The 27588-nt window shown below is 26.3% G+C and overlaps 4 protein-coding genes across 12 annotated transcripts in view; 2 read left to right on the forward strand and 2 right to left on the reverse strand.

The window, feature by feature from the left end:
- The first annotated feature begins 691 nt into the window (after positions 1–691).
- On the forward strand, positions 692–4806 carry LOC119668163. Its single transcript, XM_038077590.1, has 8 exons — positions 692–905; positions 961–1071; positions 1126–1311; positions 1366–2236; positions 2297–3490; positions 3551–3841; positions 3927–4232; positions 4298–4806. Exons 1-8 carry the CDS (start codon positions 879–881, stop codon positions 4531–4533), a joined length of 3222 nt encoding a protein of 1073 aa, XP_037933518.1. The 5' UTR covers positions 692–878; the 3' UTR covers positions 4534–4806.
- Positions 4807–4979: 173 nt separating this feature from the next.
- LOC119672588 (mitochondrial import receptor subunit TOM22 homolog) lies at positions 4980–7661 on the reverse strand. 4 transcript variants are annotated; one of them, XM_038083680.1, is made up of 3 exons: positions 7536–7661; positions 6359–6400; positions 4980–5400 (listed from the first exon to the last, which is right to left on the reverse strand). In XM_038083680.1, exons 1-3 carry the CDS (start codon positions 7536–7538, stop codon positions 5089–5091), a joined length of 357 nt encoding a protein of 118 aa, XP_037939608.1. In that variant the 5' UTR covers positions 7539–7661; the 3' UTR covers positions 4980–5088. The 4 variants fall into 4 exon arrangements, with proteins under 4 accessions (XP_037939608.1, XP_037939609.1, XP_037939607.1 ...); XM_038083681.1 differs by lacking the exon at positions 7536–7661 and adding an exon at positions 7195–7298; XM_038083679.1 differs by lacking the exon at positions 7536–7661 and adding an exon at positions 6670–6997.
- A 1521-nt stretch (positions 7662–9182) lies between these two features.
- On the forward strand, positions 9183–10506 carry LOC119668169 (inhibitor of growth protein 5-like). 2 transcript variants are annotated; one of them, XM_038077605.1, is made up of 2 exons: positions 9183–9299; positions 9371–10506. In XM_038077605.1, the coding sequence occupies exon 2, from the start codon at positions 9551–9553 to the stop codon at positions 10388–10390; it is 840 nt and encodes a 279-aa protein (XP_037933533.1). In that variant the 5' UTR covers positions 9183–9299; positions 9371–9550; the 3' UTR covers positions 10391–10506. The 2 variants fall into 2 exon arrangements, with proteins under 2 accessions (XP_037933533.1, XP_037933532.1); XM_038077604.1 differs by having other exon boundaries at positions 9412–10506.
- A 4775-nt stretch (positions 10507–15281) lies between these two features.
- Positions 15282–27588, reverse strand: part of LOC119669045 (calcium-binding protein E63-1) — an 89676-nt gene continuing 77369 nt past the window's right edge. For 4 of the 5 annotated variants that reach the window (XM_038078770.1, XM_038078773.1, XM_038078772.1 and 1 more), the window contains 3 exons: positions 23209–23383; positions 21651–21799; positions 15283–15614 (listed from right to left, as the gene is read on the reverse strand). In XM_038078770.1, the coding sequence (XP_037934698.1) occupies positions 15592–15614; positions 21651–21799; positions 23209–23383 (347 nt within the window). In that variant the 3' untranslated portion in view covers positions 15283–15591. Of the gene's footprint in view, positions 15615–21650; positions 21800–23208; positions 23384–27588 lie in introns of all 5 variants that reach the window. The other variant, XM_038078769.1, reaches the window with a different exon arrangement.

Raw genomic sequence — 27588 nt, forward strand, 5'->3', positions numbered from 1 at the left:
TTGTTTATATTTATTTTCCTGTTTGCATATCTTATATATCGCGTGATGTGCTCACCGTTTTATTATTTTTATTATTCCCCTTTCAATCTTTTGTTTTGTTTATATTAACTGTTCCTTTTTTTTTGGTTTTTTTTCTTTATTTAGAAATAAAATCTTATGTAATAAAAATATTACAAAATTCAAGTGCTATTTAAGAGTGGCTCTATATGAGTATATAGAGCTATATGAGTATATAGAGCTATATGAGTATATAGAGCTATATGAGTATATAGAACTATATGAGTATATAGGGCTATATGAGTATATAGAGTATATATGAACTATTGTTTTTAATGAAATAATTAATGTATTTAATTTCAGGTAATTTATCTTTTAATTGATAACGGACCGTAGATTAGCATATCTATCTGTGCGTCCTGAGGTGGACTTAAGGTTTATTAGAACGGGGTATCGACTTTTGTGAATACATTTAGAGTTCTGTCCTTGATATATTTTTTCATTGAGTCGATCCGTAGATCTCTATACATGTTTTAAGTTATAAAATAAATAGCATAAACATAAACAACTTATTTCAACTTATCCAACTAATCGAATCATAGTAGCCAAGATTACAAGATTAAATAAAAACATCAATTAACATCCTTAGTTTGACTATTAATTCTTATTTATATTTTAACTTCTAATGCAATAAATAAAATTTTTTGTAAGTTGACACATTTTTAATTTGTGCACAATTTTTGATATTTGTTTATGGCAACGTTGATAACAAACACTTCGCTTGAATTGAAGGCAGTTTGTTAGCAAAATTTAAGTTTTATCAAACATTTGACAGATGCGCGCTATATTTAGTTTGTTTATGTTAGAAAATAATAATAAGAATGGAATATCTGAAACCCAAAATCCTGGTGAGTAAATATGTCGTCAATTTCTAGAACGAAACTATATCACAGTACCTCATAGTCTGCAACTATTGAAGTTATTGGTAAACAATATAATTTGGAACCGAACAATATATGTCATATTGGAAGTCAACGTCCAGAGCTTCCCAATGATATTTTAATTGAAGATCAGGTATTTCTAATTCTTTTTTATATGTTTTTAAATTATAATCACTATTATTTATAGTCCATAAAAAATACGCATGCTGCTGTTACAAACTTTGATGGAAACTGGTACATTATCAGTCGCACTGGTAAGGATACTTATGTAAATGGAATAGAAACAACACGTTGTCCTGTGAAACTTAAAGATCAGGACAAAATAAAATTTGGTGATATAGAAGCTCAATTCAACTTAAATAAAACCACTGAGGTTTGCAATATGTGTTATATATATATTTTCAAAGTATTAATAATTATTTCTAAGGTAACTAATGTAAGTAGTGGCTATGAAGATATCATTAGTTCTAGCCCAGAACTGTTGTCAAGGCGGCATTTAATATTTAAAAGCAATGAAAGAGAAAAAAATTGTGATAATGTTATTGACACAACCTGTGACGATAGTTTTGTGATCAATGCAACACAAAACAACTTGGAGATAAGCAAAGAAAATGATGAAATGTGTTTTATTCCCGAAACTCAAGCTTTGCCAACTTATATCGATAAAAGTAATTTGGAAGGTGGTTTTGGAGAAATTATGGATTCAGATGAAAGTCAGTTTTGCATTAATTCCGAAGCGTTTAAAGATGTTGGAGATAATGTTGATATTAATAATTCAGTGAACGATGCATTAACTTCACTTGTAATTCCTTATATTCATCATGATACAGTAATGTTATTTGATGAAAAAAGGGCAGATGATAATGTATTAAACTCTGCAGAACAAAGCTTAAGCAATATATCTAAGAATTGCGTTGGTAAAAAAAGTGAAACGGACACATCAGACAAATTAAATTTGAGCACAACAAATAAGATTGGTGAACTTGAGACAAATAACATCGATGAACGGGAAGGTAGTTGTACGCCAGATTTATTTGATGAAATTATCACATACCAAATTAATCGTGAAAAAGAAAGCCAAAAATCTCCCTGCTCAAAGAACGAAGAAAGCAATGCCAATTCGCTTTCTCATCATTCACCACCAGTGGATGATAATAATTTATTACCTACTCAGAAATTTAAACAAAATACACTCGACGAAAACGGTCTAATTTCCAACATTAGCCAAAAAGAAAATAAAGAACCAAAAAAGCCAATTACAGATTTTTCTGGTCTTGAGGCTACACAAATTTTTACTGGTAAGTTAATATAAAAATGTATTGTCAAAATGATTAAAATGTTCTTTATCTTATTTTTAGAGCCTGATCTGGAAACGCCACAATTTTTTAAATCAAAATATATAAAACCTAAGGAGTTACCTCAGATTGAGATCTTAAATAAAACTGAAGTAGTAAATAATAATAGCAACGATATTAATCATGATGAGTGGTTAGATCAAGTGACCCGACCTAGAATATCGACTGACTTTATAGAATTACTTAAATCATCGAAGGCTAATACTAGTAAAAACAAAAAAGTATCTAACTCTCCAGCAACTACAGAAAAGAAATTACGCGTTAATATGAAAGAAATAGATACGAAAGAAAAAAGTCTGTCCAAAAGCTTAAAGTCTATATATGGAAATAATTCCACCGACTCTGAAACTTCCGCATACAGCAATGATGATAAAAATGAACTTAGGAAATATCTTAAAAGAAATTCTGATGATTCTTTAAAATCAGGTGGCAAAAAAAGAAGAATAAGTAATTCTTCGCAAGATAAAAATAAATCATCATCTGAACAAAGTGATGCTTCAAATCAACTAAACAAAAAAGAAAAAATTTTAAATTGTAAAGTAAACTTAAAAAAATCTATTCTTTCAATTGAAGTTAGTGCCATTGAATCGAAATTAGGTAAAAAAAGCAAGGGATTAGACACATCTAAATTAAAACATAAAGATCATAAAAAAATACGCTCGACTTCTGAAGAAGAAACAAAACATTCTACTCCACCCAAACCACAGTTAGCAAAAAAAGATGAGAAAAATTCTGCCACAAAGAATTCTAAATCTCATGATTTAAAAAAGAAAAAAGTATCAACCGACAAAAATGCAAGCAAATCCAACGAAAAAGAAATATTAAATACTTCTAAAGATGACAAAACGGTAACTCACTCAAATACAACGAAACGAACAACCACTGAGAAAACTGAAGGGCAAGTGATTGAAAAAAAATCAAGACGGTCTGCAAAGGATCCTAAATCTGTTGAAAAAAAACAAAAATCAATGAATACATCAACGCCATTAGTTGAGAAACGTAGAAATACTAGATTGGCATCTGAAACTGAAGCTCAAATTCCTAACGCAACGACATTAAAAAAGGTTGATAAAGAATCACCTGGAAAACATGCAGTCAAAAAGAAAATCACAAAACCTGCAACTCAGGAACCTGCAACTACTGATAAACGCAATACTAGACATAATGTTTCAAAAAATAAAAGTCCACCAAAAGCAGGTAAAAGTAAATATTTTATTAATAATCATACAAAATTTTAATTTATTATTGTAATTTCAGAAGCAAGTAATTCGAAAGAAGAAGCGGCAAAAGCCATTAAAGCACAACCCACAAAAAAATTGGTTTCTGAAGAACATGCGTTGCCACGTAGAACAACACGACTAATGTCATTTAAACGTACTGAGGACAAGGAAGATGTTAAAAAGAACTCCAATAAGTCTGAACACGATGCTTCTGCAAGTAAGGATAAGGAGGTTTCGAAAGAACAGAAAAAAGAAAAACCTCCAATACTTGTCTCATTCTCCACTATTGATTTAAGTGATATTCTATATCTTAAACACCAATCAAACAGTACGTATATACTTTCGTCCAATAAAACATATATTTATTTATTTATTTTGTCAAATTTAAATAAATAAATTGATTCTAATTTAAGATTTGTGGGATGAAGCTGATCATGCCAAAAATTGTGATGTGCTTATTATGAATAAGGCAAGTCGCACTATAAAATTTTTAATCGCGATCGCTAGAGGCATACCAATTGTAACATTGGATTGGCTATCCAAAAAATCTGCAAATAGCAATGATTTGTCAAACTGCATGTTGGAGGATAAAGAATTTGAAAGGAAATACAACTTCAAGTTGCTGAATGCATTGGCAAAATCGCACAAAGCTAAACTGTTTAAAGGTTATGAATTTTCAATGACAGAAAACATAAGTCCCGGAAACAAAGATATGCAGGGTAACGCACATTATTTACATAATTATTATAAGTCAATAATCAAGTTCTTTAACTTTTTTATTCAGATCTCTTAAGTTGCACTGGTGCCATTGTACACACAACAGTTTCATCAAATGCAAAAAATTCGAAAAGCAAAAAGAATATAAAAGCAATGTACCTAATCTCATCAGAAAAAGATAAAAACATATGGGAACACTGTTCGAAATATAATAGCAAACTGCATGTTGTAAGTACTGAAGGTGTGATGTTAGCTGTAATGCATCAGGATGTTATTTACTTAGACATACATAGCCTCAAGTAAAATAAGTTCATATAATTAAAATGTATTTGTTAAATATTGTTAGCCCTTTTTTCTTGCATAGTAGTGTATCGCCAAATCACAAAGTTGAATGCTCAAAATTTAAATTTATTTTTTAAGTAAATTATATTGTATTGTTATTTCTATCCATTATTCGTATGATTATTTTTTTTTGTTTTATATAAATTGATTCGTAAATTCGTTCACTAAATTAATTGGCTACCACGAGAAACAACCCATATTCGAAGTCATATAAAAATTCGTCAAAATTGTAATTTTCTGAAAATTATATATAAATAAAAAAAAATATTTAAATATATATACTTCTGTTTTTTTTAATGCTAAACTTGCTATGTAATAATTTTAAGCCAACAACCAACAATTAGAAGATCCCTAAATGTTAAATCTTTTAAAAACAAAAATTGCTAAAAATTAATAACTACAAATTGTGTGTTTGGTTGAAAACTGTTTAATTCAAATTCATCAACTACTACGGAATATATTTTTAACATTAAAAAGTAAAAGATTTATTATTTATGTACCATGTGTGTGAAAAACTTATCGCATATGAGATAAGTTTGACTGTGGGGGACCAGTAGCAGCCATAGCGGAACCAGGACCCAGCAGCACCTGCTTCTGTTGCGATTTTTGCATCTCTTCCATCTGTGCACGCTCAGTCTCAAAGATAACGGGTGCAAACAGGATAACTGAACTTGTGAAGAAGATCCACGAAGCATTGCATGTGAACTTATAAAGCTTTTTGACACCACGGACAGTCACGTCAGTAACCTTGCCTGTGAAGCTGCGCAATGGCTCCGGAAACATTTCTGTGAGACCCCATAGACGTTCAGACAGCGTTTCATTTGGCTCCTAAAATAATAAAATGATTAAGAAGTATTCAATATTGAAATTTTTTATCTTAATACATATACTACAAAACTGAAAGAGAGAAAGTCTATATTACTATTTAGCAAGGCGTTTGCAAATGTATATATATATTACTAAATACTAACTATAACTACATAACTATAATTAAAATACTAATACGTATAAGTATATAATGTTAATTATATTAAGTAAGCATACAAAACTTATACCATCAAAATTATGTTAATTATTTCTGTAATGGTATATTCGCTTAAATAGAAGAGGGGATGGGACATTAAGGAATAAGTTAATACTCCATTATCTCCACTGTCATACTCCTTGAGGAAATAGCATTTCAAGAAGCTATATAGCATGATAATAATAAAATAATAGTGCATAAACCTGTTATTTTTCATTTTCCTCTACTTTATAAATTATTTTTACAAAAAACAATATGCAGATGGTGCTAGCTAAGATTAATAAGCGGCATTTTAAAATTTGCTTATTTAAATGTAAATATTTCAGAAAAGCCAAATACCGACTCTGCGTGAAATACTTTTCTACATAATTGAAATGAAATCAATTTAGTTGAGCAATTCATACATAGTGCGTATAATGCATGGCTTGATTACTTTAGTTTACGATGGTGAGAATTTTAAAAAATTCTCTGTGTTATCAAGGTAAACCGTGCAATCTAATTTAATTAAAATTTATATTTAGTATGTAAGAACGCAATTAAGAAAATTCAATTACATTCTTGAAACATTTTTTCTTGTTTTATCAATACGATATTCTAGTTGCTAAATCAATTAAATCATTTAGGGAAACCATAGAAAAGTATTGTTCAAGTTAAATAATTGCCTAATAAATGTGAGGTTAAGTAATAATTGCGCACAGATGGCTGTAAATACACCACAAATATCAAAAATTGTTAATATGATATTAAGCATGTTTCACTTACATCATCATAGTTTTCCGGCTCGTCACTACGGTTGTTACTGCCCTGAAAATAAAAATAATGTTAGTTTAATTTAAAAACACTTTAGTAAATTATAGTTTAGACCATTAATATCACACCCTCCACAAAACGTCAGAACCAAAGGTAAAACAAGAAAAATCAATAACCCCAACAGCTGATACCATAGTACACTTTTTTTGGAATTAATGAATGTTCAAGGAACTTTTATTAACATTAATTTTGAATTCATAAAATCAATAAAAACATCACATCACGTATATAAATGAATAAAAACAATGCACTTAGAATCTTACAGTTTTCGCCACCACAGTACGACGCTCTGGTGTCTCTTCCTGACTGCCCCCCAACGATGACATGCCGCTATCTTTCTCAATAATTTCTATATCTGGATCAGAGTCCAGCAAATCCTCAATTTTTACGATATCCAGTTTTGCAGCTTTTTTATATTACGAGAAACAAAAACAATTTATCTGCACGCGTGATGCCGATGTTGTTGGTATACTTTTAAAATGCACTTAATACAATTAGCAATCAGAGTGAAAATATTTTGATTCTATATATATATATATTTTAATTGATTTTTTTATTCAATTGTTGTGCATCCAACACATTCATACGCACTTTTAACGAAAAAAAGTAAAAATTCTTTCTCTACTCCTATCTTTGGTTTGACGTTTGTAAAGCACGCATGTGGAAGGTGGACTTCAGTGGAATCTCGTTGTTACGTCACTTGACAGTAGACGAAATGTTTGAATAAATGTGCTTATATATTAAAATTATAGTTTTAATACGAATTTAATATAAATTTGTATATATACCATCTTTAAATTGTTTATGCTCAGAACCCACAACACACTGGTACTCCAATAACTTTTTTAACTAATATTGACAATTTATTTTGAAACAAATAGCGCCAACTAAAATTTAGCGAAATGTTACTATTTTGACATTTGAATTTTATGTGGAGAGAAAGGCGCGATTTATAAGCTTCTATCAAAAAGTATACTTATTCAAAATTTGTACTTATGAATTTTGTGTATTTAATGCAAATTTGTATTTAAAAAAATTAAAATATGATACATATTTAAAATACCGATGGTTGCTCACTTCGCTTATCATAATTGGTGTTACGAATTATGTGTTTTGCGGCTTTTCTTACCATTTTAAACTGATGGCTTCTCAAAAATATACTAAAAGTTAACACAAACAGTAGTTTGGTGTTAATATAACTTTGTGAATTTTGAAATTTGAAACAACTTTTATCTTTATTTTAACAGAACTAATTTTTGTAAAATTTGTTTTAAATTTTTTCTATCAAAATATTATATTTTTGTCAGTGGTATATAGCAAAAAAAAAAATTTAATTTGGTATAAAGTTGGTATGATATATTAACTAGTATCAGGAAAGAATACGTTCTTGAAATAAATTATATAGAATTATTAACTGAATTCAGAATTTTTGTGCATTAATCTAAACTTAAGTAATTAGTAATTGCAAATCAGTATTGTAAATATTTTAGAACAGCTACTTGTTTTAATAATGATAAAATATAAGGTGTGTTCCACGAGCTACTCGTAATAACTTTGAGTTACACTGTGTATACACAAGTGCGTTTCACCAGTAAATTTTCGAGTAAATAAAAGCATCTGGGTGAGCGTAACATCCCTGTCGAAATTTGAAAATTTTATACAGACTTTACTCTTACATTTTATTTCAAGTAAAATTTGTGTTGATCTGTGAATAGAATTTAGAATTTTATGTAGAATTAAACATATTCAACATATTTATATAGGTAAATAGACTATTAGATTCAGAGGTATGTTACGATTGCGGATATTTGTAAAGATAGCTATTTTGAGCTACATTTTCTACTACATTATATATAGGTATAGTCAGATTTTTGAGATATTGGGTCGTTAAGTAATCAACTTTTTAAATTTTTTCCCAAACAAAAACTAGACGCAATACAGAAGGGCAACTAGTACATCAATTTCAAACGACGGCTGTTAAATTCAAATAGTTTTTTAATACAAAGTTTTTTAATATGTTGTACTTAGGAGTCAAGAATTTAAATAGTAGTACTATATACATAAATATATATGACTTATCTGTGTTGTATTTTAAAGTAATAATAGTATAAGTTATTGCCTGCACGGAAGGCAATCATGAAACGCAACATTTTGTGGTTGTCGTCTTTGGTTAGATATGAGGATTACAAAAGTTTGCGGTCATTCATTTTGCTTTATTTTTAATTACATTTTTCGCTTAAACTTTCAACTTTAACTGAAAATAAAAAACATGTAATCAACATTTTTAGAACTCTTTATTATTTAAGAAATTAATTTTTGTCAAAAAATCATTCATTAAAAGCTCAAGAACACAAAAGAATAGAAACAATATATCAATTTTATAATGAATTCAGTTATTTAGCAGACTTGTTTAGTTTGTGTAAAGAATGCAGTTAAGAAAAACAACAATAAAGTTATAAAGTCAATGAATACGTATTCTGAAAGCTATGTGCTAACTGACAGGTGCAATAACAGTCTTAGTAAAATTTATACCATCTCTGTGTTTTGACTATATTGCATTTGACTTGACGTACGAATAGTATGGGCCGCCTACGTGCATTATGAATAATTTTGTGTGAGTTCTTTTTGCAAATTGCTGAGTGCAACAATTGTTGCAAATTTTTGAATATTTCAAATATTGCTTCAAATCATTTTTTAAACATTATTTTGCGTGATATAATATAAAACTTTTGTGGCAAATTGTTTTTCGTTATCAATTTTTTGTTATAATATTTATTTGGAGAACTCTTCAAAATTAACAATTTGATTGTAAACAGCGCTTCCTCTAATTTATATATACTTTGTGGTAACTTCCAGATGTCAGTTTGTGGACTCCTTACCAAAGAGTTGTACGGTAATTAAAGTCTTATTCATACTGCAATTTATAAATTATAATTTTTAATAATCGCTTATATTTTAAAACAGCTGAAGAATTTTATTGAATCATCTCTTCTTGTTTTTCGCAGAATTGTTCCAATTACTTAACTGAATATACAAAAATATGCTGTAAAATCATATTTTGAAGCATACATTCTTCATAAAATTTTGTTTTTTGCATATCAGCTACCAAATTCAACAAAATAAGTCTTAAATAAAATTACTGAAATGTCATCTGCAATATATTTGGAAAACTACTTAGATGGTTTAGAATCGCTACCTACAGAGCTAGAGCGTAATTTTAAGCTTATGCGTAAGTTAGATGATCGGGCTCAAACTGCTATGAAGAGCATTGACAGTCATGCAAAAGAGTTTATGCGAAAATTATCAAACAGCGGCAATGCAATGAGTGATGAGGAACGTAAAGAAAGGCTACTTGATATTCAATCGCTATTCGGTAAAGCAAAGGAGTACAGTGATGATAAAGTTCAGTTAGCAATCCAAACGTATGAACTTGTGGATAAACAAATAAGGCGTTTAGATAATGACTTGGCAAGATTTGAAGGTGAAATTCAAGAAAAATCTGTATCTGTACGAAGTAAATCTGAAGAAGCCATTTTAAAAAAGAATCGGAAAAAAACTACTGAGGCTAAGGTGACTGGCAAGAAGCGACGCCCTTCTTCATCAGAAGATGACTTAAGAACAAATGCACCAGGTATAAGTGGCAGCATAGCTGGAGTACAAGGCAGCAAAAAAAAGAAGCAGAAAATAAATACTGAAAAGGAAGTTCGACGTAAAGGCATTAAGAAAACGAATGATGTGAATGACTCAGAGAAAGAATCATGTCATGCTTCAATTACACATCCTGCCGATGTTTTAGATATGCCAGTGGATCCTAACGAGCCAACATATTGTCTTTGCCACCAAGTATCATATGGCGAAATGATTGGTTGTGACAACCCAGATTGTCCTATTGAATGGTTTCATTTTGCATGTGTTGGCCTCACAACTAAACCAAAAGGAAAGTGGTTTTGTCCAAAATGTACACAAGATCGAAAGAAAAAATAATTGTTATAAGCAATTGTTACGTTTCTCTAGTTTTAGTTAATATTTTGCCTTAATTAATAAGAATATACAGTATCTTTTTATCTATAAGATTCACATACATTGCATATGTTTACATAGAAACAGTGTTTCAATTTACATAATGTAGAATTAATTTATATATTATAAATTTAATACAAAATAAAGTTTTTGTAAAAATATTCCTTAATGAACGTTTTTAATATATTATAGTAAGTAAAGTATATTATTTTTATAAAAAAAAATGATCTATTCTTCAACTATTAACTTGTTTCTCCGTTATTAAGAGAAAAGTTTTTAGTTTATCACTTGAGCACCTAAATATTGATCTTGAAGAAGAAGCACACAGAAATAAAATTGGTTAATGTATTACAAATAATCATAATCCATAGTATAAAAATTTGTAGGATATATTATACAATTTTATACTTCACCATAAATCACATAGCTTTAGCCAATTTGTGATGTCTCCATAAGCGAAGGGTTTTTCAAAATACACAGTCTGTCCAAAGCTCGACATAAGAATAAAGAAACTTACATCAGAGGTTACGTATATATAAGTACATTTGCCGAATAACACCAAGTAAAAAGAATGGTATTACATTCAAATCTCTACAACTAAATTTCTGACACAAAAAATAGATTGTACCCGAAGGAAATCACTTTTGATGTGGCGCCTCAGGTAAGTTTCATTTCCAAAGCAAGTACGTCCTTAGAACTAAGACCTTTCTTCTTAGTAGAATATTACTCTGTCTCTGCTAGAGACTAGCATTTATATGCTAGTTTTTATTTCTATCAATAAAATAATTACATTAATAATTTCTAACCTCAAATTTTTATTAAAAAAATGCAGAAACATTTTGCAAATAAATTTTAATTTTTATTTCACATAGATATTTTTTTAGCTTTTGTTTATATATATATATATATTTATATATGAATATTTAAATAATTTATAATTTACTTGTAGTAATTATTTATAATTTGTATAAATATATATTCTTATTAATTTCATATTTTAATAACTTATAATTTCCATGTAACAATCATTTTATATATATATATATATAATATATGAAAAATATATATAATTTTAAGTTATTTCTTGAAGATATCTGTTAGTACATGCTGAAAATCTCTTTCTTGACTATTCTAAAATTGAAAAATAAAAATAAAATATTATATATTAAGTAGGATTATTAAAATTAATTTGTTTTCATTGATTTAAGATATAAGCATATATATTATATGAATTATAAATTTAGTTAACTAAGTTCCTTATTTAAAGAAAAATACATTTTATGCATTACTTTATCTGCCCTGAAGGACGTCCGTCATATTTTAAAAAAATATATTTGTATACTTTTTTTATGTTTTACTATTTTATTGAAACAGAAATTGTTAAGTAATTTTATTATTTCTTTCAATTATATTGATTTTACTTACTGACTATTTGTATACAACTATAACACTATATACATAAATAATTATTACTTTTGTTGTTGTGATATTGTATGAGTTTTTGTTTTAGTTTTAGCAATATTTTGAGCTATTGTTGCTTTTTATCTTGACATTTCAAAAGGCCACTATTTTGTTCCATTTCTCTATAGTAGATCATTTTTAAAAATTCTTTAATACTTTACTCATTTGCTATTTGAGAGTTAACTATGTTATTGAATTAATTGTAGTTGTATATTAGATTTAGTTAAATTTAATTTTATTACATTGTTATGTTATAGTTAAATAATTGCTTTTATAGAAAAAAAATAAACCGATGCCATATTTTAAAGCAATGTTTAAGATAATCAATTATGGATAATATTAAGAAATATTATGCATTATTAATAATCAGTTACAAAATTTTATATTATTGTTAAAATATTTTTGATTCAATTGTTTTTATTAATGTAATTTTGAAAATTCATAATAAATTTAAACTTTATCAATTAAATAAATATTAATTATTATATTGATACAGACAATGTATTTAATTGTATTAATTGATATACATTTTTAACCTTATATTTAACAGCACACTGAACATAGCTTACCACCGTGGAGGAGGTCACATAGCTCCACAGCAGACACAGTGATTTACTTGCTTGGAATTTAAAAAATAAAAAATTATTATTGAGGTGGTTTAATTTTGTATGTCTTTTAAATTAATAATAAAATATTTACTTTCATGAACTAATAAAAAAAGTGTACATTTTCTGTTATTTCGCAACGATTTATACAAAAAACATTATATTATATTGTATTAAATATTAAAAGTAATTCCTTAAACTCATTATAAAATTTTTTTTTTGCAAACAGCTTATAGATCACAATTACCACCATCGATTACTTTAATAAGCGATAAACGCACAAGTGTTTACACTTCGGAAACTCGATTAACGAACAGTGGATACAATTAAAAAGAAAATAAATCACACTTTACTTAGAATAAGAATCAAATTATGAGAAACTAAATTATTTAACATTAAATAATGTATTATTTAAAATTAAAAATAACTTTTATTTTTTGTTTGATTCACTTGCATCAAGCAAAAAATTGAACAGTATCGAAAAAGCGTTTTTTGTCAATAAAAGCAATTAAAAAGAAATTGATTTGCTTGTACGCCATTATCTAAACACTTGTTTGTATGAATTTTGTAACGAACTTTAATTAATTGGTAAACATTTACTGCTTTAACTCCGTTTGTGTAAACGAACTGTAACCTTAAACTGCTTTCTATGTAAGGTAAATTACATTTTAATATTAAAGTTTAATATAAAAAATAATTCCCATTCAATTGCCGCACTTCGTTTTAGATTTATTTTAATTTAAAATAATATTTAATAAAGAGAATTATTTTTATTATATTAATAAAACTATAGCCGACTTACTATAGTAATACAATAGTTAAATATTTCTTCTTATAGCCAAAATAAAGATTACATACATATACCTAAGAATATACTAAACTATAATATTTTATTAAAAATTTTTAAATTTAATCCATATGCATGCATATTTATAATAATTATTATTAAATTTATATATATATATTATTTAATACGTATTTTATATAATTTAACGACATAGATATATTAGTAAATTTTGGAAGATAAAATTTTGCTAAGTATTGAAATAAAAGCAAAAATATTTTATAATTAACACTAAATACTTAATTATTAAATCTCTTTAATTTATAACACTCTTAGAAGCACTATTTATTTCTTAATACATATAATATATATACATATAAATGTATATTATTTGATTTTTATAAAATTTGTATTTTTATTCCCTAATAATTTTTTTGTTGTTAATTTTTATATTCATATATTGTAAATATTTGCACTGCACATATTATTGATAATAATAAATTTATATATTTCAAAATTTAACCTACATGTAATATTCATAAAAAAGTTATTTTAATATTAATTTTTAGGTAATTTATTTTTTATCATTTTAGATAATTATTTTAAGAAAGAAGAATATTAATGCCTTATTAGAATATTTATTAAACTAATCATTTAAATAAAAAGTGATTATAAAAATAAATATAAAAGAAAAAAATTTATATATATATATATTTATATATATATATCTAACGTATGAAAAATTGAATGTTAATTTAAAACAAACATGTATTTATTTTGATATTTAAGAAAATTATTAAATCATTAATCATTATTAAAAATATAAATTTGTTATATTATATTATTTAATATATTTAAATTTATATAAGTAATATAATCAACAAAGAAAATCTAGAGCAGATTAACAAAGAAAGTTAAAGTTATTTAATTTTTATGAATTTGATTTTTTTATTTAATTATAAGTTTAATTTATATAAGCATATCCACGCAGATCGCCAACTATCATTATCATTATAAAGTATGAAGTATTTGATTATAATTTTAATCTATATAAACATTACGAAGTACTTCGCAATTATCATTAAATTCTTAAAGATTCTAAAAATGGAGTCATTTAAACAAATTAAAGAATTTTGTATTTCAAAATGATTAAATATTATAAAATTAAGTTAAATAAAAATTTGAATAAAAAAATGTTAAATTTGTAGTATGGAAGCTATGTAAGTTGAATTACTAAATTTAATAACAAATATATTTTAAATAACACGAGAAATATATTTAAAAAAAAATAAATTTTAATTTTATTTTATTTAAATTTAAAAAAGCAGATAATATTGTATATTATTGAATATAATATTCAGGATTCATATAGAATCAGAATTAGGATTTTTTCTAATATTAAAAAAATTTTAGAAATTAAATGTTAGTAAAAATTAAAAAAACTTTCTTGTATTGAAAAATTTTATTTTTTTAAAAATTAAATACAGGTAAAAATAATATTTTTTTTATTTTGAAGTAAGAGTTATGTGTTCTAGATATATGAAAAGTTAAATAAAAATCAATTTAATTTTATAATGAATAAGGTAAAATGAAATAACTGCAGGATGTATATATTGCTTATTATTTATTATAATTTTTTTAAATTTATGCATGTTTTTCAATAAATTTATTTTAAGTTTTTATTACAGCACCCTTAAACACAAAAGCGAAATTAAATAAAATATCACTCTCACTCTCAGACTTATGCGAAAATGTTAATATTTTTAATTTAAATGATCTTTTATTATGTTCAATTATTTTAACTATATTATTAAAAATCCTTAAAGCAAACATATATTTAAATTTAAAAACACTTTCCATATAATTTTTTGTATTGTTTTATTATATATTTGATTTATTTAAATTATATTTATAAATTAACTTAAATTATTGTTTTTTTTTTTAATTTTCAAGTATAAATTAATATAAATTACAATTAACGATTTTTTATTTATATTAAAAACTTAATAACTAAAATAATCTTTTCTTTCTTCCTGCATGACGGTTCTCTGTACTTTTTTCTATAAATTTTATAAAAATATTTTTTGATTTTATTGTTATTTTATTAGGTGGTTGTTGTAATTTAAGGAAAACAGATTCGTCCTTTCTACCTTCTCATTTATATAAACAATATTTGTATTAACTTGAGTATGTTATTGAATATATAATTGTATTTATGTATATAATTATATTTAATTACAAAATGTTTGTAACGATTTAATATTATTTTGATTTGTTAAATGACATTGTTTGTGTGGGCTCGGTGTCCTTACAGCTTACAGCAGAAGTCTCGTAAATTCTGAAAGAATAAAAAAAATTTTTATTTTTTAATTAGGTGAATAAAATTGAAACTAGTACTTATTGCAATTAAAAAAAATATTTCTGTTAAATAATTTTTAAAATAGTATATGTATTGAATAATTTCTAAAAAAAATAACATAAATACATTTTTATTTATTGAAATTAGTTAGTATACATTTTACATATAAGTTAATTTGAGATATTACAATTGTCGTTTTTAAAAAATGAATTTACATGTATTTATGTGTTTTTACGAAGCATAAGTTACTTTTTTTAAATTTTTTTATATTATATATATTATTTTTTATATTATACATATAGAAATAATATTAAAATATGCAAACATTAATTTTAGTTTTTAATTTTAAACAAAAATAAAGTCATTATGCAAAGATCCACTAACAGTGTATTTGATATTTAAATATTAAAATATCAAAATATCAAAAGTCAGTCTTATTAATAAGTAAGACTGTAAACTTATCTTAATTTATTAAACATCAAAATATTAAAAATAATATGTAAACATATTAATATAAATATAAATAGGCTTACGAAAAGTAGTGAACTACAACAACAACATTTTTTTTCCTATTATTTTAATTAATCAAATTATTGGTTGACCATACAGCTGTTTGGTATACTACCCATCATCAGTGGTCTTGAAAATAAATAAATATAAATAATATTTTATTTATATTAAAATGTCAAAATATAGAAATTTCAAAAAAACTGTGAGAGCCTATAACCATAACCACTATTGTGTTTGAATAAATTGGAAATTTTTTTAATAGACTTTAGTTTAACGATTATATTTTTAAACCAAAAACCTATAAATAATATAATTTTTAGTTAGATCCTCTGCGTTTACGAAGGTGATAAACTATTAAGTTTGTTTAAAATTATTGACTGAAATAAGTGTTTTATTTATTTTAATATTATTCAAAAGCTATAAAGAACGACTGAAAGTCCGACATAAAAAACAAATATTATACATATAAATAATTCAGATCTGCGGTATGCAGATGTTAGATCAATCATCGAATAATCACGAAGCTTTTGAGGAATACATAAATTAGTCAGTGAAAAGGATGGGACCCCCAGCTATCAAAGAGTAAAAGTGTCCAGATGCACTAACTCGAAAAAGACTCAACATGAATATGAACTCATTTTCTTTTTAACAAAAAATGCCTTCTTTAAAATTCACAGAAATTTCAATAGTTTTTGGTTAACTGAAAATGAATCTATATCTAAATATAAAAGAGTTAACAATAATAATTATAAATAAACTATAAAACTATATAAACTATAAATTGTTTTAATAAATAAACAGTTTCAGTCATTAACTTTATTTCTACGAATCAAGTAAGGCTCTTGTTATTGAAGTTTTTGCACAGACAATCAATAAATAAGGACAATTATGCTTTTCGTCGAAATTTTTGAAAGGACATAAAAAGAGTTATTCTAACAAAGTTTACTTAAATTAAATTTATTAACAAAGTTTGTCTACTTTTAAGCCATTATGCAAAATTGTGTTCGTTATATTAAATAATTTCCTATTTCTTTCGCATGTTTATTGAATTCTAGGCACGATCCTTGTCATTTGAGAGGTCAAACACGTTTTTCTCATAAAAGTGAAAATCTATAAAATGAATAAAAAGAAAATGGCGTGACTTCACTTTTATTTAATTTTTTTATTTTTTTTTGTTTTGTATTAATTACTTCCGTAAAAATGCGCAAGAAATTAAAATTTCTTTCAATCGATGAAATTACTCTACTGCGTTTTGAAGTAAAATATTTGAAACTTAACAAACTTTTATCGAGTCATTAAAATTAGAAAATAGTAAGACGTTTATTTTTATTATTTGTAGTGGATAATTGTTCAGTAATAAATATTTGAATGATACAAAAATAATAAAAAAAATATTAAAATTAAATATACGTTATCTTCTGTACTACCTATAAAGACATACTCTGAAATGAAAGAACAATTGTCAAGTATTTGTAGAGGAAAAAATATTTTTTATTTCAAAAGATAAAAAAATATTTTTTAATTGAATTTTAATAAAATGGATATTTAAGTAACGTTTAAGTATGTGAACATATAATAGTGTTAATCATTTAAGGTTCCCTACATCGAAATACGCTAAACTTGATTGATGATTCTTTATTCTTGACTCTGTCAATTATTAGAAAGAAATGATTATATTAGAAGAATAATAACAGCGTTGTATGGTCAGCCAAATTTCAATAAAATAAAAATAAAATTTTTGTCCTTGTCTTTTCTGTGCTATTCGAATCCGTCTAACTTTTAAATAGTTTGTTTTCTTCATAAAGATGTGTCACAGCAAATTAATAAATAGATATAAATAAACAGATAAAATATTGAGTTTTTGTTTTGTCTTTCTATTACAAAATAAAGTGATACAAACCTAATCGACAATTTTATAACAATAGAATAGAATTTTATTGCTCTATTTAGATATAAAATTGTAAGAATATATTACGCAATATATTTAATAAATTATCTATGTGTTTAAATGAGTAAATCCTATCTAATTAATAATTATTAAAGTAAAAGCAATACCATTACCTCTTCTCTGCAATCTATTTTATCGTTAACACAGTATAATTATTATAATTAGTAAAATTTCTTGAATACAGATCACAGATTAATTTCTCTAACTTTTAAAAATACGTAAGAATACCCAATTCAGATTACCATATTTGCAGTTCTAAGATGGAGTGGGAAGTCCGCTTAGAAATATTTTTAGTTGAAAAGGATATAAGAAGACTCTATCTCTTTTTAGTTCAAAAGGATATAGAGAGATCGATAACCGATCCGAGCTCGTCCGGTGTCTACCGAATTATAATTTCAGAAACGAATACACAAAATCAATAGATCACAATTTATTGATATACTGATGCTATCCAACAATACTATAAAAGTAAGTAAAACTGTGAAAAATTCAACTGAGGTCAATGAGTTGTCAGTGCACAACAACATTGATCTGGTTTCCAGAGCATCTATTCTTAGTACATGACTATTCTTAGTACAATACTGTTGCCTTTAAAAGCTTTCTTATAGTAACAGAACATATATAAGTAGAAAAGTATGATAGGCTAAAAAAAAACTAAATTCCTACCATCACTCTATAATTTATCGAGAAAGAAAATCTTACTGAGCAGAGTCAGGATCGAAGTGACAAAAATTGATGACAGACCATTGGTTAATGGATATTATTTTCAACCAAAAATGCTGAAACTGCAAAGAGGAAGCAAAAAAAGAAAAAACAACTTAAGACTCTCTTTACAAATAACAACGCCTGGCAAGACTAAAATATTCCAATATGGAGGTTAGGTTAGGTTGGAGTGACTGTCTTATATATCAAAGCGTACTTAAGTTTTCTTGAATACTTAAATACTTAATACTTAACAGTATTTAGGCTAAAAAATTGTCGTTTTGTTACTGAAAAATTCCATTTAAAAGGAGTCCTCCTCTCTCATTATAAAACCCATAAACAACCTTATAAGAGTATAAAAGTTATTTTAAATAAGGTCTCCAGTACTTAAAAATTATTGACTATATTTATAAGATCTCTATATGACTGGAAAATATTGTTATCTCTATATGTCTGCATATTTACTATATGTTGAGTACGAAGAACAGTTTATCTGAGAATACCTGTTTTAGAAGAAAAAGAGTGTTATTTAAACGATTTTAACAGTATCTTAAAATGGTAATATCTATAGTACTTATGAAACGGATAGCCTAGAAAGTATTAAATAAGTATATGATTAAATTAATACGAGTAAGGAACATTCGCATAATTAACAACATTACTTATTCAAAAATTAAAATCTTTGTAATATTCAAAAAAAAAATTACTTTATTATTACTTTATTAAATTATTACTTTATCTAACTTATCGCATGATGAAGCATTGGAATGTATAAAAAGGATGTACAAATTCATGCTTTCTTTGTTACATCAATACAAGTCAAATTGACATATATATTATATGAGTTTAAGTTAATAATGCATTAACTTATAAGAAGTTTTGCCTTCATATATAAAGTTATTATTGCATGTTTAATTGCAAATTAATTCAAAATTAAACTTATCATAATTTGTTCCATTGACTTTATTAAAATGATTTTAGGTTTAAGAAGTTATAAATGATATATGTTATGTATAATATGAACTGAATTCCTTATGGCAATAGAAAAATATTAAGTCATACAAGGTCATGTAATCATATACCGAAACCTACATGGAGACCCAACAAATTTCCGTTAACTATGCACAAGCAACAGAATTCAGTACGAATGGAACCACCCATGGAGGTAACATGGAGCACGAGCAGATACAATAAATCAATTTAATGTCACACAAGGGACTCTTAGTGACTTCCAATGCTACTGGTATGTGTTGAATGTAGTAAACAAGTGAAACTAAAGCTAAAAACGTGACTATCCTGACATCGTTTTCATCTCATTTTGTATTAAGTAAATGTTTGCGTTTTGCTAACCAGACACGAAACTTGATGCGGGGACTGTAAGCAGTATGTAAGAGGATTGTAAGCATTTTTAATATCTCAAATTGCAAGCAACCGTATGAGTTGCCTTCATCGAAAAAGGTTAATAAACTGCAAGAGTTAGAATATTCACGACACAATCAAAGTTGTTATTGGTATTTGAACAGCTAATTAATTCCACTAGTGGTAATACAATAGCCTAGCAATGGACTACTTCATGCTGTAGTATGGCGTTTATTAGCAAATAGTAATTAAGAACACACACGTTAATGATGCAACATTGTCTGCCATATTGGGTGTCCACAAATTAGAGAGGAAAATAATTTTGTGTAGTCTTTGTTGTTAATTACACACTTCATTCTAATCAAAAATTCGTAATATTATACTAGTGAAGGGCATCCAAGGTACTCAGCTGTATGAAATTGTCAATAAGAACTACAATAGAATTAACAAAAAGTTTGTACATATGTATATAATGAACAATTTACATACATATATAGTTTTTGTATTAAAGACTAGGTTTTATTTGTTTGGGAAATCTTGTATATCTTTAATATAAAAATTGTAGAATAATATTAAATGCTGATACCTATGAGTACGTATATAACAGATTTCATCTAATAACATTGACTCATGCCACACTTGTGTTAAATTAGGGATTAAAATTACTTTTTATAACAGTTTTCACACAGTTTAATGATTTTAGGGGATTAAAAATATACTCATGCTTTGATCCTTTTGAAAAAGACATGACACCAAAACATGCACAATATTCTTCTTTTTTCATATTTTACTATTTTCTATTTCACATTTACACGAGCACTTTATTTCTAATACCAGAACGGAACAGTGTATAGCGAAAAAAAGAAAAATTTCATATTATTTTCCAAAATGTTTTTATTCCTTCTCTACACATACACATACATAAGCTGAATGCATGTATACCAATTTTCATTCACCAGAATTTATCAAGTGTAGCCAGAACTGTACAGTACTGATTACTTTTGTAATCAGAATATCCTCAATTTCTCATTCCAAGTTAATAGAAATTATGCATTGAGTTGCGAGATTACAAGTCGAATTGGAATTCGAAAAACCCAATTCCTAAACATAAGGACTTAGAATTGAGAATTAAGATTAAGATTACAATTGAAATTAGAATTGAAGAACCCAATTACTAATTCAGGTAATTTGCAAAAGTAATTAAACGAAGAAGAAGCATCGAAACTTTTGACCAACTACAAATTTATTAGATTTTATATCTTCCGATGATACCTAATCCCGCAACTTAATTACTAATTTCAATTCCTTGTACTAAGGAGCTTTCAATTCCAATTTCACTTGTAAACTTGCAACTAATTTCACAATTCTAATTACCCTGTAATTGTAATTGACAATATAATTGATTTGAGTGTAGCAAGCATCAAAAATTAATGCACCAGAGTTAATTCGTAAAAATTGCTCAAATGTGGCAGGCATATGTAAAGTTTAAAATTTACCTTCATAGTTAATTCTGCCATCCTGATCCAAATCAGCAATAGCTAATAATTGTGTGAGTTGAGTTTCTGTGAGCGGTTCACCAATCATTTCCATAGCAGTTTGCAGCTCATCACGTGTAATGAAACCGTTGCCATCACGATCAAATACCCTACAAATGAAAGAATATATTTAAATCATATTTTGAAAAAAACTGTTCAAGTGTTCTAAATAATGAAAGACATTTTACAAGTTTCGTTCCAAAAAAATCTATATAGTTATTTTTACCATATCTGTTGATGAATTTTCTATCATTTATAGTTTTTGAGATACATATTTAAAAAAATGGAATTGACCATGTTTGTGTCCAAATTTAGAAGTGTTTCGGTATGCTGTATTCAAAATATATTCAAATGAAAGCCTCTCTCATGTTAAGGATAACTTCATTTTAATATCTCTACTGGACCAGAAAATACCAAATTTTAGTTAATTTTGTTAAAAAAAAATTATTAAAATATAGGCTTATAGAAATAAAGCAATTTCTTGATTTTACTTTTAATAATAAATTTATTTTTATATTTTAATTAATATTAAATTGCTTTTTAAAGTCCGTTTTGACGAAATTAACTAAATTCTTAATATAAAGTATTGTTTTCAAAAGAGAGGTTTGACGAACATTATTAAATTACAACAATAAAATTTTTTTATTTTATTAATTAATTTAACTTTTGAATTTTGTAAATACCTATCATCAGTGATCATGATGAGTGATCAGTGATCAATAATTGAACTAATTAACAATATAATATTAATTAATATAAATTAATAATTGTAAATATCTGAATTGAAATGCGAAAGCGGTTCCGAGGGGAAATAAATCTCGCCGAAGTGGGAAACTTTTAGTCCGTATACTACATATTAATGTTAGGGAGTCGGACACACCATTCCAACGACGGTCGGTGCATAGAGCATTCCACCTTCTCGCCACAAAAAAAAAATATCTGAATTGAAAAGGAATTTTTTCTAAAGTGTTAAATTTACATATTAAGAATTATGTGTAAAACTCTATATTCTATAGAATAAAACCTGAATTGAAAAAAAAAATTTAAAAAAAAACTCGCTAATTTTATAATTTTTCCATATTAAAGAATAATGCTTAATAAAACACAATTTATAAGAAAATTGAACTTAACGTAATAAAATTTCACCTTAAGCTGTATCGGAACCATAATCTAGCATAGTGAAGGTTTTTACTAAATCAACTTAAAAAAAATAATTTTTTATTCAAATGCAGTAAAGAATTTTTCAAAGCATAAATAAGGAAACTGCAACTATCCTGTCGTAGTATTCAACAACAACAACAAAAACAAAATATAAAAAATAATTCAAAAAAAAAGTATAAAAGCTTAAAGGTAATACCAAAGGCTTGGGAAACTATCTTTGAACAAATTGAAATAAAAAAAAGATTAAGTAAAAAAATTCTACAGATTTTATAATAGAATTTTTTATTCCAACATCTAAGCGAAAGGATAAAATTCAGTGAATTTGTATATGTGTATGTGTGTGTGTAATTACACTTACCTAAACGCGGCTATTAAATCCTCAGTGACATCATCGTTTTCCTCTGGTTTGCTTGCATTTTCTTCCTGTTGCGTTTGCTGCTGTTGTTGTTGTTGTTGCTGTTGCTGCTCGTCACGTATGGCTTGTATGCGTCCGACCCATTGCAGGAATTCAGCCTCGTTTATTAACCCATTTCCTGTAAAACAATAAAAAAAAAAGAATTTAGAAAAAATTGTATTATTTGTCACAGTAAAATGGTATGACTAAAAAATTGCACGTATAATAAAAAACATAATTTTTTCTAAAGCGTATAGAAATAAGCGCGCTTGTGTTTAAAGTGTAATTAACATTTTTATAAATAAAAATAAAATATGCAAATAGTTTAAAGAAAAAAAATGTATTAAACAAAAAGCCTTGGTCTTTTACAAGTTCTCCTTGTTGAATGCTGCAACATTAAGATCGTAATAAAAATATAACAATAAAATAATCACATACACTCGCACAAACACACACACGCAACCGCACATTTACATCGACAATTTTGTTTTCCACACAGCCAGCGTTTGTTGCCTAACGAATACGTGGCACAAACGCTCGTATTGTGTGCCGCTCACTTCTGTTTACTACTTATGCAACTGTAATTGCAATCGCAATCGCAATCATAATCAACAAATAAAAACAAACGAGAGCAAAAATTAAATTAAAAGCAAACAAAAACAATGTTGGTCTTGTTGACTGCAGCTGAATCTCTACAAAGCCGTTGCCAACAACATCAATCAATCAATTAATCAACGCTCGATCAACAATCAAAATATAACTGAAGAAAGGAAAAATTTGTGGAGGAGTGAAGAAGACATAAAACAACAAATTAATTAAAAATTATAATTGTTATTTTCCCAATTTTATATGCATATGCTATATCGAGTTGAAAAGGAACATGTGACTTGATATATAATAAGTTTTCAATATAATTCAAAATCAAAAAAATAATACATATATAAAAAATAAAGAATATTTAAATTATGTAACAAAAAATAATATTGAAATTTAACAATTAAAAATAAAAATATAATTAATTAATTCATTTATTCTACAGCTGGTTTATGATTTCGTTGTAATATAAATACAGCAAGTGAATTTGTTAATAAAACCTTCACATCAAATTAACAAAACTCCAGAAAAATGTGCGAACGTAAAAGTCGAGTTCGGCTTTAGGTCAGTAAAATTTCTGGTACTTTCAGTCTCAAAAAATTATTTACGAATAATAAAATACAAGAATTATTTCCAAGACTCTGCAGGAGGGCATCTACGGTTGATATTTTGGCTTTCATTCGAAAAACGAAATGTCTTCTGTTCCGTTAGGGACTGTAGCAGCACAAAAGATCAACTATGGTAGCGGTGCTCCGATTCGTTAGGAGTCAGTTCCTTTTTTATTTCTATTCTATTCTACTCTAACTTTGCAATATTCTATAAGAAATTTCAAGCATAGGTTATATAAATTGTGCAAATAATAAGTGCATATACCACATATTTTAAGCATAAGATATAGAAATTTATTTAGAGAAAATTAAGATTAACATAAATTATTTTTGGTTAAAATGATACGAAAGCTGAGTTTTTTAAAAATACACTTTTTCGAAAGATATTTTCAATTCAACATGTTTCTATTAGCTACCACTATTGAAAAATGCACATGTTTTTTTAAATACAGAACGAAACGTCAGCACATTTTATCGGTTTGTGATCCAAGATTGGTTAAAAATAAGTTTATAATTGATCGCTTTTATTGAGCTTCAAAATAGATGTACTCTACTTCAAAATATAATTAGACTACTTCAAATTAGAAGTACCCTACTTCAGATTAGAAGTAGACAATTTTAAAATGGAAGTGGATTACTTCAAAATGTAACTAGACTACTTCAAATAAGAATTTTTCTTAAGTTGAAGTTTACAATTAGAAATTCATTGTAGTTTTTCCTCCAGAGATGCAATCTAATCATAAAAATATTGTTTTAAAATGTTTTAAAATATTTTAAAATAATGTTTTAAAATAAAGAACAGCTTAGTAATAAACATTTTTCTCAAAATAACTAGAAATATCTGAATATTACAGAAATCCTGTGAGAAATATTCGTAATTTATAGCGTGCCCCGAAGTAAACAATATATTGATGTGTATTTATTTATATTATTAGTCAGATAAGATATTTTAAAGTATATGAGTCCAGCCTAAATTTCAACAGGAGTCCTGCTAAATTACAAAAACAATACAGTAACATGGAAATGCTTTATAGAAATATGATTTTTTAACAGAAGATTGTCGGCTAGAAAAATATGCTCGGGGTTTTAATATTTTCTTAAATGCCTTTTACCAAAGCTGTGAAAAACACCAAAAAGTTATACTTTGGTTATACGTTAAGAATATTAAGAAAGCTCTATAACTCTAATATTAAATATATAACGACATCGTCACTGAGATCATTATATTTTTTTCAATTTAATCTGGTTGTAGTTTGATTGTAGTTTGAACTAAAGTCAAGCAGTGACATGGAGGCTTGCTTTCTAGAGCATTTAAAAGTGTGGTCTTACATTAAAGATTTCACATAATTTTAAGACGTATGTATTTTATATGGCAACATAATTGGTCTTTGGTGTAAAAGAGATCTAAATGATCACCTAAATTATGATGTCGAAGATATTATATGTAAAGCAGTTTTTGCATTCTCAACGAAACTGCGAATTTGATTACTTTTGATGAGGTTAATATAATGAGGCTGTACTAAAAGAATAAAATTGTAGCGCATAATACGAACGTCATAAATTCAGATTGTGTGAACTTGTTTAGCATAGGATATTACATTATAATATTATATTTTATAAATCTACTGAAATGAGAAGAATGAATTTCTTACCATAACACAATGGGTCAATAGGTCTAAGTTTATCTTTAGTATCACCTCTATAACCTAACCTAACCTATGCTTTAGCAAAACAATGCACAGTGTAGAGTAACCCTTTGCTCTGAAAAGCACATTGTAATCGTAAAATAAAAATAAAATAAAAATTCAAAATAAATGGCTTCGCGTTCAAATTGTTGATATTATTGCTGTTGCTTCTATTGTTTTTGTTTTGGCCATTGTTGTGTTTGTTTTTGTGTTTTTATTGTTCAAGCGTTTATTTATACAAGCTGTTGATTTTGTTTTTTGTTACTTGTAATTGTTTTTGCTGTTGCAGTTGTATGTACTGTTGTTGCCTTTGAAATAGAACATTTCAAGTACAGCCAAGAACTAAACAAGGCTCTTCTGGTGTAATGATTCTGGAAAATTGTTTTGTAACGCCAAATGCAGCGGTTAGTCTTTATGCTTTGTGTCTTGTTGTTGCTGTTGTTGGCATTGACTTGAGTTGTTCTTTAGTTGTTCTTTAGTTGCTCTCAAGTACAAAAAACACTTAAAACAGCTTTTAAATTAAATAATTCTCTTTAAATTTATAATTTTGTTCAAAAGTATTTAATAAATACTGTAACTAATATTAAAGATTTAATAGTTTTCAAAACTTTAATCTCAAACTTAGAATTAAATGTTACTTCGAATTTCGTACCGTTTTTAATGAATTTTGATATTTTCATTGAAATAGCAACAATTGATAATAATATTTTTAAATTAGAGTTTAAATATACAAAAGATTTTAGAAATTAACATAATAATTAAATAGAATGTTACTTTTAAAAATAATATTGGTTAAGGTGCGCTGACCTCGATTACTGGTACTTGCAGTTTCAAAAAAATTATTTACGAATAATTAAATTATTAATACGCATATAATAATAACTAATAATAGGTATTTGGCAATACTCGAAACAGCGGTATGGTCAACCAAAAATTCAATTAATTAAAATAATATAAAATGAATTTTAGTTTTTGTAATTCACTACTGTTCCAAAAAACTTCTTTCTAAAATAATATTCTTAAAGAATGTTTATGTATTTATTTGTAAAATTGACTTAAACAAAAATCTTTTTTTTTATTGTTTATTGGATCCTTGCACTCACTTCATCAAATCATCTGATAGCTTGTTTTTATCATTTGTTTTATCCTTGCTGTGTAGTAATTACCTTCCGCATTTTGTTATTTGCCTTGGAATCGTAATCAAAAGGACGACTACTGACTTGTTTTGCCGCATAGCAAATATTGCCATATCAACAAAAGGCATTATGTAGGAGAGCTCCGAAAAAAAATTACGAAAATGGAAAATTAAAATATTGTTTGTAATTTCCTTCTGCAACATTTTCTTTTTGACTTTTAGTAATTTGTCTTCATTTAAGCTATGTACATATATATATAACCTTGACCTTAACCACATAACGAAGTTCAAATAAGAGATATAAGTACTTGGTACTTTTTTC

This window comes from Teleopsis dalmanni, chromosome 1 (genome assembly GCF_002237135.1).
Source record: "Teleopsis dalmanni isolate 2A chromosome 1, ASM223713v2, whole genome shotgun sequence".
NCBI lineage: Eukaryota > Metazoa > Arthropoda > Insecta > Diptera > Diopsidae > Teleopsis > Teleopsis dalmanni.